The sequence below is a fragment of the Nymphalis io genome, chromosome 6, assembly GCF_905147045.1.
Source record: "Nymphalis io chromosome 6, ilAglIoxx1.1, whole genome shotgun sequence".
Taxonomy (NCBI): domain Eukaryota; kingdom Metazoa; phylum Arthropoda; class Insecta; order Lepidoptera; family Nymphalidae; genus Nymphalis; species Nymphalis io.
The window spans coordinates 12047282-12062106 of NC_065893.1; the positions used below are offsets into that span (position 1 = coordinate 12047282).

General features: G+C 35.0%; 1 protein-coding gene across 4 annotated transcripts in view; it reads left to right on the plus strand.

The window, feature by feature from the left end:
• The window catches only part of LOC126768932 (fatty-acid amide hydrolase 2-A-like), a 32427-nt gene that overhangs the window by 5405 nt on the left and 12197 nt on the right, over nucleotides 1–14825 (plus strand). For 2 of the 4 annotated variants that reach the window (XM_050487402.1, XM_050487401.1), the window contains exons 2-4: nucleotides 11971–12139; nucleotides 13815–14040; nucleotides 14279–14496. In XM_050487402.1, the coding sequence (XP_050343359.1) occupies nucleotides 11972–12139; nucleotides 13815–14040; nucleotides 14279–14496 (612 nt within the window). In that variant the 5' untranslated portion in view covers nucleotide 11971. Of the gene's footprint in view, nucleotides 1–3525; nucleotides 3631–4175; nucleotides 4195–11970; nucleotides 12140–13814; nucleotides 14041–14278; nucleotides 14497–14825 lie in introns of those variants that run through there. The other 2 variants (XM_050487400.1, XM_050487404.1) reach the window with 2 other exon arrangements.

The following is a 14825-nucleotide window of genomic DNA, read 5'->3' on the forward strand; positions in this document are numbered from 1 at the left end:
ACACTAACTGCGGGACTAGTCCACAAATTCAAAGTCGCTGAGCGTGCTATGGAGCGAGCTATGCTCGGAGTATCTTTAAAGGATAAGATCAGAAATGAGATTATCCGGAAAAGAACCGGAATCACCGACATAGCTTGCAAAATTAGCAGGCTGAAGTGGCAGTGGGCTGGTCACGTATGTCGTAGGACCGATGGCCGTTGGAGCAGACGAGTGCTAGAGTGGAGACCGCAAATCGGCAAGCGCAGCGTAGGGCGCCCTCCAGCCAGGTGGCCCGATGACCTTAAGAAGGTGGTGGGCACCAACTGGATGCGGAAGGCGAAGGACAGGGAGCTTTGGCGCACCTTGGGAGAGGCCTATGTTCAGCAGTGGACAATAATTGGCTGTTGATGATGATGATTGATGATATAGTAATGAAATATTTTTATGTAAAAAATTGCAAAAATAAACACCTCATCATTTATTATCATTAAATAAAAAATAAAAACGTAAAATAAATGTTATATTGTATATTTATTTTACGTTTTTATCATAATCTTAGAAAGAAAAACATAAAAAAATCCTTAAGGTCAAATTTAATATCGTTGTTTTACCAAATAATAATAATTACTCATCCATGCAGTTTTGTTTTTCAAAGAACGACGGCCAATCAGTACATAAAAATATGTCAGCGACAAATAGACAAGCAAATCCTTATGATATTATAAATGCAAAAATGAATTTGTTTGTCTTTTTTTCACGTTGTAAAAACGCATTACGCGTTTTCCCCACGGGAACAGTGGGGGGAGGGTGTATGTGGGGCTCGCCGTGTCCAAGGCGCCGAGTGCGCCCTGAACACTGGAATACTCACTAAAAAACCGGCGGTACCCTTTCCCTCTAAACGAGGAGCGCCACGGGATCGTATGCTACCGTGACGAAATTTGTTTGTATCACCTTCTCAACAGATCATCAAGAATTTTGCATACGCGTTGTCAGGTTTATTTTACCCAAAATTATAAAATGGGGACGATTAACTAGTTTTATTATCAACTAAGTGTTTGCGGCTTCACCTGAGTGAGAGTGGATTCGTGTTATTTACTCTATATCTTTTTATGGATCACAGACAACGTATATACAAAATCTCATGATGATCGGTTGATTAGTTGTATAACAACAAACAAAGTTATATAACCGGTGATTAGTTAAACAATGTTGTGTCTTCTTCTTTTGAATGTCAAATCAATAATAACAGAAAGAGCAAATTCATTGTTTGACCGTTAAGCAACGTTTATAAGTAAAGCGTTTTTTTATGTTGTTAAATATATTCTAATATTTTAAATTTAAGCATTTTTTGTAATATTTGCTTGTGAATCAATCTTTTTTTATTTTGTTTCTTTATCATCATCGTCATCGTCGTCCCGTTCTCGTCTACTGTTGGACGTAGGCCTTTTTTATAGAATAGGATGGCGGACGAGCATATGGGCTACCTGATGGTAAGTGGTCACCAACGTCCATAGACATTGGCATTATAAGAAATGTTAAACATCGCTTACATCACCAATGCGCCGACAACCTTGGGAACAAGATGTTATGTCCCTTGTGCCTGTAATTACACTGGCTCACTCACCCTTCAAACCGGAACACAACAATACCAAGTAATACTGTTTGGCGGTTGAATATCTGATGTGTGGGTGGTGCCTACCCAGACGAGCTTGCACAAAGCTCTACCGCCAGTATAGCCTCTCCAATGGGACGCCACTGACTTCGATCTTATTTCTTTATTAGTTTGTAACAAACAAATTAAAGTCAGTTTAAAATTCATGCACTTATAATATTAGTAAGGATTACCAATATAAGTTATTTTTTATTCTTGAAAAGATAGCGTGATATTAATCTATTTGAAACAAATAAATAAATACAAATAATTTTAAATACTGTCTATACTAATTTATTACGCGAAAACTAAACTTTTGCATTCAATTAAGTTTTAAGAAAAAAAAAAACGATCACTAATCATCGAAGTGAAATCTAATGCACTTTATAATTTAATAAAAATAATTCTACAATAATCTGACAGAATATAAAAATAACACAATATTTTGAATCGGTAATTTATACCAAATACTTAATTATGTGTACGGTAATTTCCTTATTCGTATTTCCGTATTATAATCGATAGCCATAAGGTGAAGGAAAAGTCAAATAACATAAGTGTTATATTCCCGTTGTGTACGGTTTATCGATTTTTATTTAAATTACACTAATATTATAAAGAGAAATATTAGGTTGATTTTTCGGATGCACGCAAAAACTATACGAATACAATTGATATAGAAAGAATAAATCTACCGTCCGTCAAATATCTAGGAGTTATTTTGGACGAAAAACTTAGTTGGCGCTCTCATATAGACATCACAACTGCGCGCACCAGAAAACTTATTTGGGTTTTCAAGAAGTTGAGGCACGTTGCTGATTTAGATCTTCTGAGCACAATATATTATGCACTAGGTCAATCAGTTATTGGATATTGTATAAAAGCTTGGGGTGGTGCTTGTAAAACCTTTATATTAGACTTTGAAAAATTGGCTACTAGGACTAGATTATGTACAAACTGAACTGTTGTTGCTAGAATATTTTGTGAAACATATTACACATATACACACACAAACACACACATACACACATGAAAACACACACATACCTAACACCCCACTCTAGTATACAGTATGAAATAATTATTTATTTTTTATTTACATAGAACGATATGTCACTAAAATATGAGAGAGGACACTGATTTCTGTAATACAGGTCTTTGAGCCTAGCTCAGAAATCAGGGACTTCATTATAATTTGTTACTTTTTATGTGAATAAAAATTATTATTATTATCATTAGAACGTTCAAATTATTTTAGTTTATAGTCTTAGGACGAACTAGTGTATCACACACACTAAGACACCATATTGATATAAGATGTACGTAGTCGGAGAAATAATAATTGTCCGGATGCATTCTAAGAGATGCTAAAAGTATAAAAGATTATCTTATATAAGATATCTTAAAGTTTCTTGTCATAGATGTGTAACCACAGTAACTCAGTTTAACGTCCCTACGATACGTCCCGATCTTGCCTTGTCCAGAGAAACACGCCTTCCACAAATAAAGGTCATTTGGTTAAAATTTACGTGATTGACGTGGATTAACCATAATTATAGTCTGATAATTCTATTTTATTATTTATTTACATAAAAATATTATACAAAATGCTTAATTTACAAATATGTCAATAAATTTTGCAACATAAAAATTACCGGCCTTATATTATTTTGGATCTTTCCGACTTTATTAATTTTACATTCGAAAGAAGAAGATACAGCATTTTTTAACTAATGGCCCGCTAAACAACGTTTTTGAGTAAAGCCGTAATGTTTACAATAAAGTCACGTATATTATTTAAAATTGGAATGAAAATTCAATTTTCAGCCATAGTTAACCGTTTATACAGTAGCGGTAGGCTGAACGGAGTTAGTTCTTTAGTCTTTACCGCGACATCGACGAGGCAACGCGACGTCAATTGCCTATTCGAGCGTAAAAAAAGTTTTTTGCTTCGATTGTTCAGTGTTATATTGTTATTTCTTTTGTATTTTATTATAAAAGTGAGTATCGAAAACTAATCCTTTTGGAATTTATAAATTAACTATCGTTTATTTTTTGATTTTCTGATAGTATTATAAATTTAATTGATTTTTTAACGTAAATGTATTTTTTATTGAAAATAAAATAACTAAAGTAAAAATCTAGCTCTCCCAATCATGTCATCGAATTAAATGTAATATAATTTATTAATTGTTCTAATTAATATGTAGTAATTAATTAAAAAGTCAAATTGCCGAATAATTGGTAAAAATAATAGGTATTAATTTTAAATAGTTTTATTTTAAAATAATATGCATTACACAAACAATAGATTTAGAAGAAAAAATAAATGTACCAGTGTTTTAAAAAGATATAACTATATATATTATAATATTCAAATATAAACAATACGTGTAACGTACATTGCATATAAAATATGTATTATAAGGTTGACGGTGTACTGTGACGCATGTCTTATAAAAATAAAGAACGGCTCGTATATGTCCCACTGCTGGATAATAGCTTCGTAAGGAGCTAAGCTAGCTAAGGAACATGTCTAATAAATAGTTTAAAATAGTGAAATGGTAACTACGACAAATATAATATTATTTATATAAACCTACCCAGACGAGCTTGCACAAAGTTCTACAACCAGTGCTCTAAATAGTATAAAATAATATGACATATTCCATAAGAAAATAATGGGGTTGTTCCTAGAGATTTCAGTATCCCATCAATCAATTGAAAAATTAGTCTGCGTTTTATTTTTTAAATTCGACAAATGATTTTATTCATAAATCACAAACATTTTCTTCTTTTTTGTGTAAGTCAGAATGGGTGATTTAATTTTTAATCTTATTTTTTTAATATGTATTTTTTTGTGTACTATGTGTATATAACTGCTCAATTATGTTGTGACGTTGGAAACAAAAACAAAAAACAGTAAAATTACAATAAAAGTGATAATCGTCGTTCGTTTAAAAAAATTGATAACAGTGACCGTGATTGCGCAGATTTCATGTTGCAAATATAATTTCCACTAAATACATAACTTATCGATTCTACGGCGAAATGTTTTATTTCATCAAGCTACATTAAAGGTCTTATATTTTTAAATGTAATCAAAGAACAATAATGTCTAATACACTGTAAGTAAATATCAAATTTATATAACATCTTTCATATGCCATACACAGTCCCGGATTTACGCCTAGGCCTATAAGGCCTATTTACTGGTGGTAGGGCTTTGTGCAAGCTCGTCTGGGTAGGTACCACCCACTCATCAGATATTCTACCGCAAAACAGCAATACTTGATATTGTTGTGTTCCGGTTTGAAGGGTGAGTGAGCCAGTGTAATTACAGGCACAAGGGACATGAAATCTTAGTTCCCAAGGTTGGTGGCGCATTGGCTATAAGCGATGGTTGACATTTCTTACAATGCCAATGTCTAAGGGCGTTTGGTGACCACTTACCATCAGGTGGCCCATATGCTCGTCCACCTTCCTATTCTATAAAAAAAAAATGGCACCTATAAGGCCTAGGTGCCCCGCCAGCCGAGGAGCCAAAAAATATATAATTTTACTCCAACCGTTTCGGAATGTTTCGGAAATGAATGCGGAATCACAAGCATTGAATTGCCTAGGAGCTTTGGATCCCTAATTCCGGTCATACATCTACAATTTAAAGTTTTACTGTTTGTCATATAAAAGCTTGTGCGAGGATAATACTTATATATAATAATAGGTAGGTTTATATATAGTGCTCTCACTGTTAAGTAGAAAAAAAATATTTTTGTAATTTCTTAGGGTGCTATATTGTATATGATGATATCGTTCAAGGCTGTAATCGTCTTAGGTAAGGCTTCAAGCCGATTATGAAATGTCACGTGGGTAAAGTTTATAGATTATAGCATTTGTCACTAGTTTAGTTCGAGTAAAGACAGGGCCATATTGATCAAATATATTGTGTATAAAAGAGGTTTTACTGTCGTACCTTTTTTGAAATATAAAGTCTAATCTAAAGCCATTGTTACTCCGAACAATTAACTATCTATCTCTAACCAAGATGGCCGTAAATGCGTAAAGGAAAAGTCAAGTGAACAAAGTAAAGTTACTTAAATTTACTGGTGGTAGGGCTTTGTGTAAGTAACAGCAGTACTCGGTGTTGTTGTGTTCCGGTTTGATTGATTGACGTTTCTTACAATGCCATTGTCTATGCGCGTTGGTGACCGTCAGGTGGCCCGTCTTTATGCTCATCCCCCTAGACTAAAAACCTAGTCTAAAAAAAGTAATAATAATAAGCCTGTAAATGTCCTACTATGTGTATATTAGGTAGGCTAATACGTCCCCTCTTAAAAGGAAGATTCCAATACAGGTTGTACGTATCGACTTCTTTAGTATTTCAACTAGAATTTCATCCGGAACATGCAGGTTACGTCACGATCTTTTACTACGCCTTCAAAAATGAGATGAATAATTACAGTACAGTAACAGTAACAGCCTGTTAATGTCCCACTGTTGGGCTAAGGCTTCCTCTCCCTTTTGAGGAGAAGGTTTGGAGCTTATTCCACCACGCTGCTCCAATGAGGGTTGGTAGAATACACATGTGGCATAATTTAATGAAATAAGACACATGCAGGTTTCCTCACGATGACTCCTTGACCGTCACGTACAAGATGAATTATAATCACAAAGTACGCAGATGAAAATTCAGTGGTGCTTGCCCGGGTTTGAACCCACGACGTCGGTTAAGATTCACGCGTTCTAACTACTAGGCCATCTCGTCTTTATAAATTAAACACAAGAAAACTCGAACGTGCTTGCTTTTGTTTGAACGCGTGTGACTAGGCCATCTTGGTTGCTGTCACATTTATAATATTAATTATTATTATGATAGCATTCATTGCAGAAATGATCCACACGACACAATAACGAATAACGTCCGATCAATAACTTGGACGCTGTGTTCTCATTCAATTACCGGAGACATAGCACAATAATAGTTGTTGATATAAAATGTTAGTAAAATTTTGTTATATTAAATAACATATTTATAATACAATTTGAATATGTAGTATTAAAGATAAACCTATATTATTAAAATATAATAATAATGTCCTCTAGACCGATTGCGGCCACGGCGATTACGACGGCCAATTACAAGATAGATTAGCCAACTGCGCAGGACATATTATAGTGCACAAGTTTGTGCGCAAACACAGGTGCACTCAATCAATGTAGGCAATTTGACACGACCGGAAAGAGTTCAAGCGCAAGACCAACGGCTTTGCGTGCTTTCCGAGGTACGGGAGTGTACACACTTCCAACTTCCAGGCTCCGGGCTGCTACTGAGAATTTGCTGACAGAAACACCCAATAAGTTTTATTGGCCCGACCTGGGAATTGAATCCAGAACCTCCGGGTTTGCGGCTTTACATCCATTGATCAACGAGGCAGTCAATTAAAATACAGTTACCACGTTAACCGCAGGCGGGTTATCGCGTGTTAGAGCGGAGAGGGAAGTGCTAGGTAGTAGGTATATCGCTTTTCTGTACTCCTAACAATATGATGCAAAAGTTCATGATGATCAGTTGCGTAGTTAAGACTTGAAAGCGTAACAAACAAACAAACTCACTTTCGTATTTTAATTTATTTTTTAAATTTATTAAAGGTTCGTTAGCGAATAATGATATCTTAATAAATTATGTACTAAAACTAGAAATATTTTGGGTACACACATTTGAAAGCAAAAACAAAAAGTTAGAAAGGATATTTTTTAAAATTTTGATCAAAGGTTGTTGCCCCGATTCTTAATATTGTTCATTAACAAAATTTCCAATATAGAAGAAATACAATAATACAGGCATCCGTCCAAATTAAATGACCCAGTGAATAGAACACAGTTGTATGTTCAACGGTTCACGGTTGTGTGGTCAATTTGTGGTTATCATTCATCTCGTACTCGTTATTGAAATAAACATCATTAGGAAATTGACATGGTGCCCACAAACCCGATGTGAAATAGAGTGGTGAAACATTAGAATAAGCTAATGACTTTCTTCTTAATACGAGACGAGAAATTTGCCCAGCGATGGGACAGTTTCGGACTGATGGACAGTTTTTATTTTTTATAGTGTAGGTAGTGTATATAGACATTTTCATTGTAAGATATGTTAACCATCCCTTGCATCGCCAATGCGCCATCAACCTTGGGAATTAAGATGCTTAATGTCCCTCGTGCCTGTAGGTGCACTGGCTCGCTCACCCTTCAAATCAAAACACAACAATACTGTTGTTTTTCGGTAGAATATCTGAGACTACCCAGACGAGCTTGCACAAAGTTCTGCCAACAAGTAGAACAAATGAACAATAACTTATGACAATTTGAACAAATAAAAAAATGCCATGACAAGAATTTAATAATAGATTTTATTATTATAGAGGCGCGAGAGGGCTATATACACATCTAGATACAATAATATAATAAACAATACATTATGTATTTGCATTGTAACATTGCAGCATCACAGGCTGACAGAATCACAATATGCAATCGAGATGAAAATATATAGCGCAAATGATTATGGAGGAGGCGTATTTTTGTTGAAAGCGTTGCCGAAGCGTAGTAACGCGATCATAGTATAAATGTTCTTGCAATTTAGTTTTAATGTTTATGTGCATTCATAGTTATTATTTTTCTGTATACACGTTTAAAAATATCATGTGAAATGAACTATTGTACTTTAGAGTTTTTGTTATAGTAGTAATTAGTAGTCGTTATTTTTATTTGTGAATAGCTACCCGTTCCTGCTTCTCACGGGTAGAATTAACGAAGATTAACATAGAATGTTTGTATTAATAATACTATACGTCAAAGAGAATTAAAAAGGAAAAGGACAATTTGGAACCTTTTAATAGATACATACAGATTATATTATCCTAATCTGATTCGTCTTTTTCGAGTAACCAATCCGTGAATATACATAAAAAACATCTTTTTTTGGAGTCGTTTAAGAACTACAAAACACACTAAAAACTAATAATTCGAATTAATGTATGCTATGCTAATATTGATAGTTAAAAATAAATAAATAAGTTCACCCAAGTCAATTAAATATCCCTTGAAATTTCAATAGTCCAATCATTACGTTGAAAAACTTACAATTATACCAAAAACAAAATGAAGGTCAAAACCACACAAAAAAAATACATTTATGCACAATAAACAATCTTTGTTTAAAATATCTTAATTTATATAATACACTATTTCAATTAACTAATTATATCCACGTTAAATCGTGAGTCCACAATTAATAGGTATCATAGATTTTAATTTTGATCTCGACCAATGATTTCGCGTCAATCCGATGTCCAAGTTGTGTATTTGTCTTTTCTGTTCTGGTTGAAATAGGCCATAGTTATCCCGCAGCCTCTCCGATCCGTGCCGAGGACGGCCATCGCAGTGGTTTTAGTGGGTAAGAATCCCACATAACCCAGTTCCTCCCCCATGGGAGCTGGGTACCTTTCTGAAGGTTTCCACTCCGTGAATCGTGATCGGAAAGAGTTCAGGCGCAGGATCAACGGATTTACGTGCTTTCCGAGGCACGGGAGTGTATACACTTCCAACTTCCACACTCCGGGCTGCTACTAAGAATTTTCTGACAGAAAATACCAATAACTTTTTATTGGCCTGACCTGAAACCAGGACCACTGAGGCGTCTGCTGCCTTACATCTAGCCACTGGACCAACGAGGCAATCAAATCCTCTATTATTACGTACTTAAACTATAAGTAGAATATCAGATCGTATGTGAAGTGTTAGGAAACGCAGTTGCAAACTGTTGCTAACTCTCAAACAACTTTTCATAGATTTATGTATCTATGTTGAAAGTTCTTCTCATCGACCCTTATATGCTGCTGTAATATAAAATTTATGTTGCGAATGTATTGTACAGGGCACCATATATTTATTATTTGATATACTTACTACTTACTTACACAGTAGGCCTATTATGTAAGAACAAACTCGAAACTCATCGCAGAAAACGGTCATGAAATGTCAAAAAGCGATATGCGACATTTACCATAATAATTATAACATATCAAGAATATACGTACAAAAATCGTATATCATCAAAGTCGGTTGTCAACATTTCAGGGGTTAGTAATAAAGTGATTTCTTACAGAATATCACTGCGGGTTTTGTCAATTGTCTCAATTTCATACAATATAACGAATCAATTTCAGCTAAATTGTAATTTAAATGGGTACGTTCAGACATATAATGATATTGAATACCTATGTGTTAGTAAATACGAATTCATTCTAGAGTCTTTTTGTGTTATGAATGATATAATGTTTTTAAAATTTATAATAATATCATGGGACATTATTCACACGACCATCTGATCCCAAACTAAGCAAAGCTTGTAATATGGAAACCAGACAACCAATATACTACATATACTACTTTTCTTTTGTAAATACATACTTATATAGATAATTACACCCAGAATCAGGACAAACAGACATGCCCATGCACACAAATGTCTGTCCTGGGTGGGAATCGAACCCACAACCTTCGATGGAAAGGCAAGTGTCTACCGATCACGCCAACCAGCTAGTCATTATTTCGGTCGTATTTAACTTCAGATATAATTTAAAATGTATCAATTGTGCTAGCATAAAAATGCAAATGAAGTATTCCAAAGTTTTTATTAAAGAGTATTTTTGACCTTTGACTTCAGGCTTCAAGCTAGATCAACGGAACAGTTATATACAAGTGACCTCACAAATGATGGCACACCTTAGGAATGAAAGATTTCTGTAAATAATTGAACTAAGATGTGGTGTCCCTTGTGCCTGTAGTTACAGAGGCTGACTTATCCTTCCAGCCGGAACACAACAGTACTAATTATTGCTGTTAGGAGGTAGATTATCTGAGCACCGATGTTGTTACCTACCCAGACGGGCTACGATGACATCGATGACATCTGATTGAGGCTTTGGGACGATGTAAGAACTGACATACTTCTTGTAGTACCAGTTTCTATGGAAGAAGGCCATAATTTCCTCTTTTGCAATCCTTAAAAAATTAGAAAGAGATAATTTATTAAATGGATACAGCCATTGATAAATAATTATACATCCATTCTTAAATAAATTTTATCATAGAAATTTTTCAGCCAAACACTATCGTTTAAAAATGAATTACATTTCAAGGAATTTTAATATACAACAGTAGTAGTATAAAAATTCCTAGGCAAGCGATTAATACAAATGAAGGTAGTTAGTAACAACGATGTCACCATGTCAAATTAGGGTAATTTCAGTATTAATCTATCTATACACGTATGCGGCTTATCCTCAATCAACCTTCACTCTTTCCGATGTGTTTGTGACTTGGTCCGAAGCTTAACAGAATTTTAATGGCACGCTATATATTTGAACCGATGTGACAAAATCGAGGTTCGATGTTCCCCTATTTATTTTTGAATACTGATTGAATTGAAGTAGGTATTAAAGATAGCAAAAATAATAAAATTTTATTATAATCAGTATCATTCATATGAGATTTTATTTGCTGAAAAGACAACTGTCGTTTGTATTTTGGCGGCTTATGAAGAAGTATGAATCGTACTTGTTTTTAATCATTATCGTAATAAAATGATTTAAAATTATATCTGTAATTGCACTGTTTTTATATTTTAATTTATGTTAAAGACTTATTTAATTTATATGTTATGTATATTTTAATAGGATACAAGTTTTTGATCATACTAATTTCAATTGTCACTATATATTATATAGAAAAAATAAACAGACATATGATAAAAGTATAATGAATACACTCTTTGGAGCCGAGATGTCATAACTAGGAAGTGGACACGTAGATATTAACCGTGGATCGCATGTTCAAAAAAGCATTTTAAGCAAAATTTGAATAAGCACCACTATTTTATAAATGCGCTAGTTGATTGCGCTGGACGTATAGTTTAAAATAATAAGTCTTTAATAATAAAGACAAAGTGAGAGACTGACATACATATTAAAATAAATCGATATACCATCTACATGCTTGCTACATGATCTGCTATCCTCATGTCACAATAGGAACATAGTTGAAATTAATTTCATTCTGGGTCCTAAAGAAATACCTAATTATGACACCTGAATAAAATGACAGAAATAATTGTATCGACAAATGTCCTTAAAGTCCAGCAAACAACGGTGAGCGTGCTTGAGTAAGCTCTCTTAATTTTCAAGAGGAGTTCCTTGCCCAGTAGAGGGATATTTAATATCCTACCGATAAATTTAGTATTACCATTTTATGAAAACAAATAAGATGATCTTTCTTTACAGAATGGAGGTAGGCGTGCGGATAGTGGGTATCATCCTACGGGTACTGAATTTTCTTCTGGCGCCGCTATTCTGGCTGCGAGCGAGAAACCGAATGCGAATACCCCCTATAAAAGATACACTGCTGTTAAGAAGCGCTACAGATATTGCTGTGGCCATAAGGAGCGGAGAAGTACGACTTACTTTAGTCTCTTTAAATCGCATCGATTATATTATAACATCTTCCACACTTTCTCTGACATATATGTTAGTATTGATCAAGCAAAATATTTGCTATTATGATTAAAGATAAAGCAGCGAATTAACAAATTGGAAATAGCCAGGTTTATGAGTCGGGATGGCACTGTGGTTGGAACATGTGAATTTTAACCAAAGATGCGTATTCTAGACCAGGCAGTACCACTGGTTTTTTTACGTGCTTAATTTGTGTTAATAATTCATCACGCTCGGCGGTGAAGGAAAACATTTTTTTTATAAAATAGGTAGGCGGACGAGCATTTGGGCCACCTGATGTTAAGTGGTCACCGACGCCCATAGACATTGGTATTATAAGAATTTCGATTTCATCGCCAATGTGCCACCAACCTTGGGAACCAATTACACTGAATTACTCACCCTTCAAACCGGAACACAACAATACCAAGTACTGCTGTTTTGCGGTAGAATATCTGATGATTGGATTGTACCTACCCAGAGAAGCTTGCACAAAACTCTACCATCAAAAAAAAGTTTCGTTGCTAAATAGATTATATCACGTGCAAAGGTTGAAAGAAAGCTTACACATACATCTTGAACGTTTTGGAGTTACGCATAACATAATTACATCGTGATTTGTGGCATGTGGCGTTTGTGGCATGACCTGCATTTGTGGCAACCTTGCATTGGAGCATCGTGGTGAATTAAGCTTCAAACCTCCTTAAAATGAGAGGAGGCCTTAGCAGCAGTGGGGCATGCCCAAGCTGTACCTTTTAATTGTATGTCTATAAGGACGGAACTATGTAATGCGAAACTCCAAGACGTTTAAGATGTGTTATTTGTAAGCTTTCTCTTAACCTTTGCACGTGATAGAACATATTTAGCAACGAAACACGGAATTGGCAGCGATACCGTATTGCACAATACCCCTGCAACCAAATCATTAGCATATTGCCCGCACTCGGGAATAAATAATTTTAATTGCATTACAAGACAGCTTTACCGATGTAGCATTGAAAGTCAAGCATGATGTGTAATTTAATGTATGTAAATGTTTTATTTGGACTTAGTGCACTTTGGTTCTGAATATATATTGTCTGATTATATTGATTTTCTTAATAAACGTTAAATATTTACTAGTCATTTTATAAATACAATTTTATCGTCTTCGTAAATAAAGGGCTGTCTTCTTAGGCTAAGCTAATTAGCCTAGATATTAACGCCGTTTGATTCTATATATGTGATTAATATTATTATATAAAAAGTTTATTTTAGGGAGGCAGACGAGAATATGGACCACTTGATGATAAGCGGTCACCTTCCCCCATAGACATTTATATTAGTAACAATGGTTATATCTAAAATGTTATATCCATCGTGCCTGAGTCAGTAATTAGCTACACAGACTCGCATACTTAAATCGGAACATAAAGTATTAATGTTTTGTGCCAGAAGCTAGTTCATACAAGATTTATATGATTCTTAACGTTAACGTTGTGCAGAGAGTGTTGAAGTAAACATCCATTTCTCTCTTTCTTTCATCATTGATTTCACATTTGAAATAAGAAAACATAGCACTGCTTAAGTAATCATCTAAACAACATTTATGGATAAAGCCGTTATTAAAACACTTTAAAAATACCCCAATATAGCTGACAAGCGAGGAAGTAGTATCGCGATACATATCAAGGTTGCAAGAAGTGAACCCGCTACTTAATGCTGTTGTCGATGAACGCTATCGTGACGCTTTGAACGATGCCAGAGAAGTTGACCGATTAATCGCAGACGCGAGGATCAGAGGAGATTTAGATAAATTGGTAGCTGATAAGCCATTTTTGGGAGTTCCTTGTACTGTAAAAGAGAGCTGTTCGCTTGCTGGTAAGATTTATATATTTTATATGCGTAATGTTATCACATACTAAAAGTTAAAGTATTGTCTTTAAAAATTGTTTTATCCAAAAATATTTGTTTGAGTTTATAAGTAAATCTTAACATATATTGGAATTCTATACATAAAATCTGTAAATTGTAACAATTTAAACAAAAATAAATATCACTCTTAGCCACTTTTGATCTTTCTACTCAGGTCTGACGGTATAAGTTTTAACCTTACTAGGTCTATCGAACGCGGTGGGTTGCCTCGAGCACACAGGCCGGCGCGCGACCGCGGACGGCGGCGGCGTGCGTGCGTTGCGTCGCGCTGGCATAATACCCCTCCTCGTGTCTAACACGCCCGAGTTGTGTCTCGGCTGGGAGACGTCCAACCTGCTGCGCGGCACCACCAACAATCCGCACTGCCTTAACCGAACCGCTGGAGGATCGTCAGGAGGAGAGGTGAGAAAAATTAATTTAGGGGGGACCTGGCGAGAAATGTAACTGATCGTGCATTAGTAAAGTAAATCAGCTAAGTGGTTGTTTCAAAAAATTTTCATTAACAAATACTCCGGAGATGGAAAACTACTCTCGTGCCTCGGGAAGTCGTTAGTTCTGCGCCTGAACTCTTTCCAATCATGGTGGATTGCCGCCCCGTCCGGACTTGAGGGGAATTTTGGGAAAATAGAGAGTAGGTACTTGAGAGTACCCGCAGTCAGCAATACATCAATGTTTATGTGTGGACAAATTATAATCAAAAGAGCTATACATAAAAGAGCAAGTAATACTTA